Below are 10,683 nucleotides of genomic sequence, written 5' to 3' on the forward strand. Positions count from 1 at the left end.
TGCCCTTTTGCCCTTATGTCTTGGTAACTTGCACAAATTTGATATATACCATCGCACATACAGGTGCTATCACTTTGCAGCTTTAGTAACTATTACTATAAATGTAAGTCATTGCGTCTTTAGATGCATAGAAATTCTCCAGCTGTTCACAGGCAACACGTTCATTTGTGAAATATGGCTATTGTACAAAAGTCAGTAAAAAAAAAAAAAAAAAAAAAAAAAAAAAAAGTGATTACTTCTGAAGTCACTTGAGATTCACATTATTTGACATACACAGTACACCCATCAGATGTCCACAGTTCTTTTGACCGGCTAATGGAAGGCGTCTATGTAGATTTCATCAACATACACAAGAAAAGAGGATAAAGTAAAAAGTTTCTCTAAATTCAATATGGCTTCTCTTTTCTGTGCCCACCTTGTGAAGGGAGGGAAAGGTCAAGGAATCACTTCTTACTCCGCCTAGGACAATTGACATACAGGATTTGGTTTAAGTATAGAGTCCTGTACATCAATCCTGCAGGCCAGGGAGGAGGCATGCATGCTGCAGCTCAGCGAAAAGTTAAAACTTGATTTTATAACTTTGCAAACAGGTGTCATTTGTTTTATCTCCCTATCACAGCATGATATGGAGCTGACCAAAGGTGGGCATAGAAAAGTCGCTGAATTTAGAAAAGGGAATTAAAAAAAAATTAATAAATAAAAACATAAAATAACTGGTTTGAAAACATGTGCAAGAAAGAGGACAGCGGAGTATTGAAGATATGATCCAATCCCAATAAAGTGACTGTGTGGCACCTGACAGGTGATATTGCCCCCCTCCCCAACTAAAAAATAATAGCATACTGGGAAATTAAGTTGTCATAGTAACCAGCTAAGTCTGACCATAAAGCGGTTACTATGGACTCCATGCATTCTCCGGTACACCATTTCTGTGACTGTGTCCCATACATTGGATCCTCCACAGCAACAAAGTCTTAAAAAGTAAAACCAGTTTGATAAAATACTATCTTCACAGAAGACAAGGCGGACTGACTGCCCTGGGGACAATGAGCCCAGTCCACCCCCATAATACATTACGGTATTAAGACAACTTATAAAACAATAATAATAGTAATCGGAGGCAATGTGCAGCATATGATCAGCTATGGCAAGCCCGGTAAAGGTGAATATACATTACTGCATTGCTTCTGTAAACATGTAACACCCTTCGCTACTGGTCGGAGGCACTGTATTTGCATAGAACGCAGGAAAACCAGCAAAGGATAGTCTTTGTGCAAAAGTCGCATATTCTCAGAGTCCCTCCAGCTCCACAACCGGACACTATAAAAGTCAAGGTATCAGGAGCCAACGAGGATTTCGATGATGTTATCTAGGTCATTTGGCTCCCTAACACCTTGACTTGAGTTATAGGATAGAGAATTACAAGAGGAAGGAAACCAAAGGTCTTCTGAAGTTGATAACCGGCTGCTTGGGGCAGTCCCTACGGAGGGGGTCGTTTCCTTCTCAAAAACAGAGGTGTCTATATCTGAAAAAGGGTCGTCGAAGGAGACATCGTTCAGGTAACTGGAATTCATTATCTCAAAGCTGCCAAAGACGGCCTCTGAAACCTTAAGCTCCTCAGGAGGGACTGATGGGGTGCTTGGCATGGTTGAGGCCTGTGAATTTACGTCTTGGGCGTTGGTGGTGGGCATTGGAGAGGAGGCTACAACAGGCACTTGCCCAATAATTGACGTGTCCATCGGTTCGGAGGTTTCTGCACAAGTCGCCGCCAGCACCAGCTCTCTTATTAACTCAATTTCTCTGATAGACCCAGGGTCGGAGCTATACACCTCATCCTTCACAGCTGCCTCTGTAACACATGGTGGTTGAAGAGACTGAGATAATCTAGAACAAAGATTATTGGAGGACTCCTGCTTGGGTTCAGGATCCTGTAGGCCCAAACGTGGCTGAAGGTTTTGCGGGCAACTTTCATCTAAAACGCTTTCCAGCTCTTTTAAAATGGAAGCAATGGTGGCAGTCACAGAGAAGTCTTCCTCCATGGAAGGCAAGATGATGTTTTCCAGATCCTGAGGAAGAACGGGAGGTACAACATTCCCCGACAATGGATCGTATACACCAGACATACTGCCTTCTAGGTTGGGGACACTACATGGATTTTCATGGCGGATCTCCTCCTGGATGACTCTCAGGGTATTGGCGATAAGGACATAGCGTCGCAAACTGGGCTCAATCATCATGCGACCCTTGTTGAACTTCTCAAGCGACATGTTCAGTAAGGACTGACGGAAGAAGGAGTAGCTGTCTGTCTGAAAGGACAGATGTCCGTCCAGCACAGACTCCTCCCAATTTGGAAACTTCCTCTTGATGCCCCTGGTAGGCATGGCCAACTGGAAAGAAGAAAAAGAAGAAAGATGGTCAACATTTCAAGAACAAAATCTTCAGGTCCTACAATGCTATATTATCCAAACCCTCTGCATTGGATTCCCGGTGACTAGAGAAGATGGATGCAGCCCTAGAGCTGACTGAAAATATGGCTACAGCCATAGTCTGTATCAGTGTTTTCCAGGAAGCCCTAGGGCTGCATCAACCTTCTCCAGCCAACGGGAGTCAAATTCAGAGAGTTTGGGTTGGTGCAAACCTGAACTTACTGTAAGTTCCTACATCTCTAGTTATAATGTTGGGGTAACCTTCAACAGCTGTTATGGCTCAAGATTAGTCCCACCTTTAGTCCCAAGATTAAAACTATTGGTTTATATGATAACTTTTTATGCCTCTCGTATAAATCTGATCATGGCACCCCGGCCATGACACTTTCTGACCAACCATAGCCTCTAGGGAAGACCCTTTCCGTACGTACTTCCACGCCAACAGCTTTAAATAGCTTACCCAAGAATTGCTAAAATATTAGTACTGGTCCCCATGCCCTGATTCTAGGGTCTATGGAGTTTCACGAGGTGTGGAAAGTGGCATCTAAAAGGTCATTTAATGGTCTAGACTGGTGGGTCTCCAGCTGTCACATGCTGGGAGTCGTACTTCTGCAACAGCTGGTCGGCCCCAGGCTTGGGGGCAATGGTCTGGATACACACAATAGTAAGTGAATGTATATAACACACATTGATCCCTCCTCCTTGCAGCGGGAACCCCAAGATTAACAATTGGGGATCAAATTTAAGGAAACAAGAATTGTTGCAAGTATGTTGGCAATGGTTGTATATAACAATATATAACCCTAAAACAATCCCCACCACCCTGATCAGATTGTGAGCTCACTGGGTCAGTATTTATCAGTGTCCATCATCCATGTTACCCAGGAAGATCTGATGTAATAACTTTCTGTACTCAGATCTTGCAGAGCTCGGAAACTGGAAGCTAATAGAGAAGCGCATTCTCTTTTTTTTTTTTTTCTTCCTCAGAGCTGCAAAGAGATCCTATTACAAGACAAGTCTCATCCCTAATCCTCCCCCACCTCAGCATGAAAAGCCCACCCTCCCCCCTCCTTTATAGCCAGCTCCTCCCTGCTCTCTGCTGGGATTCAGAAAAACAACCCTACTACCATTTTACAAAATACCAACATCACCCTTCCTCCTCCTATAGGTGATGGCAGTACAGGTGCAACCATAACATAGGGATATATATGTATGATACAGGGTGATCTTCCATAAGATGCCATGAAATACACTGCAAACTGCAACACTCGCCACATAGGGGTGGCGGCATCTAAGTGACCACGTACACCTCCTACCCTGGTGAGAGCACTCCAAATTGTGGGGTCTTCCTCTAAAGGGGGGGGGGGGGGGGGGGGGGGGGGGTTAATGTACATATATAGATCTAGTCTAGTTCATAGATGTAAGGGCCATACCAACCCAAGACGCAGTAACCAGGCCTTGAGAACACACACACACACATATATATATATATATATATATATTATATATCTGCAAAACTACAAATCCCATCATTCCCAGGCAGCCATGTACTTAGGATATAAGTGCATTTCAGCAGAAAGATCTGCTTTTTTCCATATAGATATGCCTCATACCAACCCAAGGCATTGGAAATCTTATACGTAGAGCTCTCAGCTGTTGCAAAACTACAATTCCCATCATGCCAAGTGCAATATTACCATAGCTAGATAGGCTGCTGAACTCTGCTACCAAAGTGTGTGTGTGTGTGTATATATATATATATATATATATATATATATATATATATATACATACACACTGGTGCAACACTAAACTCCCATCACAGCTATGTGTGTGTGTGTGTGTGTGTATATATATATATATATATATATATATATATATATATATATACACACACACACACATAGCTGTGATGGGAGTTTAGTGTTGCACCAGTGTGTATGTATATATATATATATATATATATATATATATATATATATATATATATACATACACACACACCAAAATAAAGGTCTAATAATTGGGGACCACACTGCTCCCTTGCCTAAAATCAATGAAGCCCAGTGCTATCATCTACAATGAATGAGACTAACCCAGCCACCAATGCATGTACTAGAGCACAGTGAATGCAAAGGATACATACAGTATACTAAGATAATGCAACATAGCAGACACTGTACAGGTACCATGCACTCCTGCACAGCCATCATATACCGATAATTCCTATACATAGACACTATTACACCTATACAGAGAAGGCAATGCAGCCCCCCAGCCCGTGCAATACCAATAATCAGATACTTACATCTCCGCTGATCGATACACCTGAGTCCAGAGCCGCTATAACCTATCACTCATCTCCCTCCGTGATTGATACAATCCCTTCCCGCCGCTGCATTCAAGTTTAGTATCTACTATTAGAGCGAGGACCCGCCCCCTGGCGCAAAGCACTAAGGGAACTGTAGTGCCTCACAACATCATAACCAATAGGCGGCGGCAGCGGGAGAGACTACACTTCCCATGATGCAACAGACGACGCATGCGTACACTATACGGCTTGATTATACGAGTGTAAAGCTTGGGGTTTTAATTTAAAGGGACTGCGTCCCGGGTAACAAGCGGGAAATAAATGTAAGTGTAGTCAGTGACTATGCAGGCTGAGAGGAAATAGGGGAAATTTTGCATGCATATTATAATTACAAGGTGCTGCAGAATGTTGGGGCTGTATACATGGAGGGTCTTGGTATATTTCTGCATGGAGCAGCATTACCAAGGACGTGCAGTAGGTAAGTGCCTGGGTAAGCTATTGTCCTCTGGTATCAGTCTCCACTATTAAAGGGAGCAGAGAATATTACTTTAAGCATAGGATTCAGCCATGGTGTGGTCTGAGGAGCTTGCACTCATGCACCCACACACTTGACAACCTAAAGCCACTCAGAATTCTGCAAAGATTTTTAAAGCCCCCCATAAGCGCCCCCCTATGTGCCACCTACCTTATTACGTGGTCTTCAGGGTGCACAGGACTATAATGTGTGGCCTCCCCAGCGAGAAGAAAGTCAGCGATTTCCCCCAGGATTCATACTGTACAGTTAGGATCTCTCCCCTGACACCCCCCCTCCAGTGCTGCACTCACAAACATACCCAGCCCCATGGCTTCTCCTTCCTTCCCATTGGTAGGCATTGCAACCTGGCATGCGAGTGCCAGCAGCGGATTGGCTGAGGATGTCTTGTCCCGCCCTCACCTCAGCTGCTCCTCTAGCTCTTACTATTGCACTGAGGAAAACGTGGAGGGGGTGGGGTGAGCTCCCCCTTCACCTCGATACCAGTGCGTCCTGAGATCTCCCAATATGCAGAGTGACATGTCAGGGAGGAGACTGCAGCCGCTGCATGCTTACCGCTTAATAATCCTATATATAATGTTTCTGCAGGGGCTGCGGGATGTAATGCATATTATTATAAGTCGTCTTGCAGGGGACGGTCGCCTAACACACAGGTCGCAGGGATGTCATGTTGGGGAACGCATAGCAAGATGCAGATCTGCCTACCGTGAACATTGCGGTGCAGTGACCGTGCCATAAATTCTGATGATTTTTTTCTTTTTTCTCTCCCACAGTCGTATGTAGAAACATAGAAGATTGCCGACAGAAGAAGACCACCTGGTCCGTCTAGTCTGCCTTTATAATAGTTCCCTTATTATTATTATATATCTGTAGATCTAGACATATACAGTCTATTTGATCTGGATCCCATGCCGCTGGTGGACCAGCCTAGAAATTTGCAGTTCTGCAGTGGAAAGGACATGCTGGGAGAGGTGTTGCGCGGATCTGTCGAACTGTCCAGGTTTGGCAATGTTCCTCTGACCCGAATGCTCAACATTTGGATCCTGGTGGCTGCAGAAGTTGGACACCGCCTTAGGCTGCATTCACACGTTCCGGGAAGTTGTCCGTGCGCATGGACAATTTTACAGTCCATTGCTTTCTATTGGGCTATTCAGATGTTCCGTGATTTCACGGATCCGTGATCCGTTCCGTTAAAAAATAGAACATGTCATTACTCGGAACGGATGCACGGAAAGGATTCTCCATAGAAATCAATGAGATCCGTGTTTTTCACGGATGTACACGGATGTGACATCCGTGTTCATCCGTAAAAAACACGAATGTGATGTAATCAATGTAATTTAAAATGCTTTAACACAGATCCGTGAAAAAAACGGACACGGATGCAAAACGGACTGTTTTGCACGGATCACGGAGGTAGCTGCCGGACCACAATCACGGACCGGGATAAACACTGAACGTGTGAATGCAGCCTTAGGGAGTCCTGGAAAACATGGATAGAGCCATAGAGCTGTGTCCATGTTTTCCTAGCAGCCCTAGGGCAACATTCAACTTCTCCAGCTGCCAGTAGTCAATTGCTGAGCTGATGCGTTTGGATAACGTTGCCAAACCCAAAGGTTTTGACGGATCTGCTCAACACTAGCTGTGAGTTTGAAAAAGTGCAGCCTGTCTAGACTGGAATCCGCTGCGGATATGATACCGTGTAAACATATAAAAGTCCTAATTGATAAAGCGATTTTTAACGATAAAGGATCGCAAACAAGATTGTTTATCTTCCATCTAAAATCGTTCACCATATTACGCAGAACGATAGTCGTTAGTTACAGTTGTTACTACAATCGTTTACTCCATCTGATCCCAGCAAAAGAAGGAACACTGTTGAATTATGCTGCGTTTACACGGAATGATAATTCGCCTAATCGAACGATTAACGATTTCGAAGTAACAATGTGTTTTTTATAACGATCAGCATTTAGACAGAACGATATATCGTTTAGAAAAATTGTTATTGCGATCGTTTTAAGATCGCGTAAGCCTATGTCACACAAAGGGTGAATCGGTGAAAGACTGTTTACACAAAGCGATCTGTGAATTTTTAGTGAACGACCAAAACGATTTGAGAACATGTTGAAAGATCAAAATGAACGATTTCTCGCTCAAATGCAATTGTTATCGCCAAAATAGGAACGATAATCGTTCCATGTGAGATCTATCACATAATGGAAACCAACAGCACCTGATGAGCCCTATTGGCTTTAATGCAGTCTGTTTCGGTTCAGTCGTAGTGTCTCTCCATGAGATTTCATGAACCTGCGAAGACGCCTAACAAACCTTTGGTTTGAACCTAAAGACCCTATTATATGGAGTGATTATCTGCCAGATCAAGCAGATGATACCTTCCTGTGTAAGGCTGGGTTCACACTATGTATATTTCAGTCAGTATTGCAACCAAAACCAGGAGTGGATTAAAAACACAGAAAGGATCTGTTCACACAATGTTGAAATTGAGTGGATGGCAGCCATATAACAGTAAATAACGGCCATTATTTCAATATAACAGCCGTTGTTTTTAAATAACAGCAAATATTTGCCATTAAATGGCGGCCATCCACTCAATTTCAACATTGTGTGAACAGAGCCTTTCTGTGTTTTTAATCCACTCCTGGTTTTGGTTGCAATATGAGGACCACAATACTGACTGAAATATACGTAGTGTGAACCCAGCCTAATAGAGCTAGCGATCAGCAAGCGCTCCTTTGTTGTCTGATCGCTGTCTTTCAACCTATCAAAAAAAAAAATTCTTTAGAGATGAATGCATCAGATCATTCAGCAATTACCGGTTGCTGATGAAGTTGGATGCAGCCCTAGGGAGTCTTGGAAAACATCGATACGGCCATAGGCTGTATCTATGTTTTCCCAGACTCCCTAAGGCTGCATCCAACTTCTTCAGCCACCGGTATTCAGTTGCTAAATGATCCGACTAGAGCCACACGTCTATCCATTTAGTAGGAGATGTGCGCCCAACAGCTGAGTGATGTTCATGCAGGCCTGGCTGCACAATTATCGAGTTGTCTAATAGCAAGCACCAATCTAGCCCGGCATTCACACTATGGAAATCACGCGGATAACTTGCAGCGGATTCCTTTGCTTACTCCCACTTAAATTTCCACTGGTCCCATGAACTCCATTTTATGGTCATACCTGTTCATTCTTTGGGCGGGTGGCGGAATCTGCCTGACTATACAATGTAGCCTATAGGATGGGAAGACCGTGAAGCGGAGATGAGTGGTGGAGTCTGCAGCAAGTTATCAGTGTGATTTCCTTCATGTGGACATACCCTTACCCCCCCAGGTCGAGCCATCCAATACAGTCTTAAAGGGGTACTCTTCCCATGTCTTGTTTTTGCAGCATTTTTTGGTTTACAACCAAGATCCATTCAAAAAGAACTCCATGACTAAGTGCATTCAAGTATAGCTATTGCCGAGAAATAATATAGCGGCACTCGCCAGTAAAGCAATCTTCTTTTATTCAGTGCAAGCCATGGTCATATGCAGCATATGAGCAACAGTCGTTTCATGGCTTCTCACCACTTCATCCGGCTCTCAGAAAGTGAGAGGCCACGAGATAAAAGAAGATTGCTTCACTGGCGAGTGCCGCTATATTCATTATTTCCAAAGCTTAACATACTTAGAACCTACATTGTCCTGGCTCTTTAGTGTGTTCGGCATTGCCAGGCTTGCTATAATAAAGACTGCTGCTAAACCAGGTCTTGCTGGCTGCTGTTCATAAAGTGTGATCTAAAAAACGCTTGCAGCTTTTGCAGTGCGTTTCCTTTGCAGTCCTCAAACACGAATGTAGTAACACATAGTAGTGTTACGAAGGATGGAGCTAAAGATGAGCGGAGCAGCTTCATACGAAACAAAACTGATCGGCGTTTGTATCGCGGGGGCTGGTGGCTCCGTGAAGATGGTGGATACAGCCTGAGGACTGCCTGGAAAACATGGATACAGGTTATAGCTGTATCCTCATCTCTAGATAGAACCATGCTTAATGTAAATGCCAATCAAGGCTAGTTTAAGGGGTTATCCAGCATTAGACAGTTAGGGTCCTATTACACAAGCCGATTTTAGTAAATGAGCCCCAATCTGCTAGATCGGTGCTCGTTTACTGGACCTATTAGACGGTGCGATTATTGGGCAGCAAGTGCTGCATGGATATTGTTAGCAATGTCCATGAAACCCTTGCCCCAACACCTGACACCTAACCTCTCCCAGCTCCCGGTCTTCTCTCCTGTGCTCTGCAGCTTCCCGGCGGCAGCGGTGTCTGAGCGGCCTTTCAGCTGACAGGCCGCTCAGCCAATCACAGCCCGAGACTGCCGCGCCTGTCAGACGCTGCAGCCGCCGGGACCGGGAAGCTGGGGGGCACAGGAGAGAAGATCAGGAGTGGGGAAAGGTAAGGTGTCAGGTGTTTGGGGAGTCGTCAGCCGTTGGCTGCGCATCGCTGTTTCACGTAGCAATGCATGGTCGGCGCCCAACTATTTTAGGTCCAAACCTAAATCAATGATCAGGTGATGATCGTTGTCATCTACTGATCGTTGTTTCCCCTTTAAGGAGCCTAATCATCATGCCGACGAGGCTTCTTGGGCAGCTACTGGATTGTTTGTTCGGCCATTTATTTCCATATCCCCTATTACACAGGCTGATGACTGGTCAGAGTGACAAATCATTGTTAAACCTGCATAAAGGATGTGATCAGCCGATGAGCGAGTGTTTGCTCATTTTTTCAGCTGATTGCTGGACATGCTACACATGGCAGTATCAGTCTGTGTAGTATGACCTGTAGTCTTTTCTAGGCCCCTTATGAGACATACAAAGTATTGTTGGGGGCATAGAGTCCAAAATAAATACCTATGTTGCATGCTCTATTTACTTAAATGGAAAGATGGCCACACTAGTGTGCAGCCTTCTGCATTGAAGTCTATGGGGTTTAAGGCCCTATTCTATGGTCCGACTGAGAGGAGCAAAGGAGCGCTAGCAGCGCTCGTTTACTCCTGGTTCCCCGCTCGTTGCCGTCGCTATTCCATGTGACAGCAGTGAGCGGGTGAGTCCGGGGGGGGGTTGGGGGCGGGAGCCCATAGCATACATAGCGATCGCCCGGGCAGCCCATAGCATACAGCAGCGGTCTGCTGCTGCCGCCGCTCCTATTCCACAGAGCGACAGCGGCAGATCGTTCCTGTAAAAGTTGTTTGTCTTTCAACATGTTTGAAAGACAAACGATGCAACGATTAGCCGACATGAACAATGTCGGCTGATTATTGCCTTTTGTTCCACGGGGCGATTATCGTCCATAACGGCCGAATACGGCCGATAATCGTTCTGTGGAATAGGGCCTTTACAGAGGGAGCAGAGAAAGTG

The 10,683-nt window shown here is 44.7% G+C and overlaps 1 protein-coding gene across 1 annotated transcript; it reads right to left on the reverse strand.

Annotated features, from left to right (window-relative positions):
* Nucleotides 1–209: 209 nt before the first annotated feature.
* Nucleotides 210–5,493, reverse strand: LOC138802974 (SERTA domain-containing protein 2-like). The gene is made up of 2 exons (XM_069986770.1): nucleotides 5,423–5,493; nucleotides 210–2,387 (listed from the first exon to the last, which is right to left on the reverse strand). The coding sequence occupies exon 2, from the start codon at nucleotides 2,379–2,381 to the stop codon at nucleotides 1,338–1,340; it is 1,044 nt and encodes a 347-aa protein (XP_069842871.1). The 5' UTR covers nucleotides 2,382–2,387; nucleotides 5,423–5,493; the 3' UTR covers nucleotides 210–1,337.
* Between the last annotated feature and the right edge of the window lie 5,190 nt (nucleotides 5,494–10,683).

Source organism: Dendropsophus ebraccatus, chromosome 10 (genome assembly GCF_027789765.1).
Source record: "Dendropsophus ebraccatus isolate aDenEbr1 chromosome 10, aDenEbr1.pat, whole genome shotgun sequence".
Classification (NCBI taxonomy): Eukaryota; Metazoa; Chordata; class Amphibia; order Anura; family Hylidae; genus Dendropsophus; species Dendropsophus ebraccatus.

What these genes read in the sequence shown, in the direction of transcription:
- LOC138802974 (XM_069986770.1), bottom strand. Translation starts at nt 2,381, where the DNA reads ATGCCTACCAGGGGCATCAAGAGGAAGTTTCCAAATTGGGAGGAGTCT.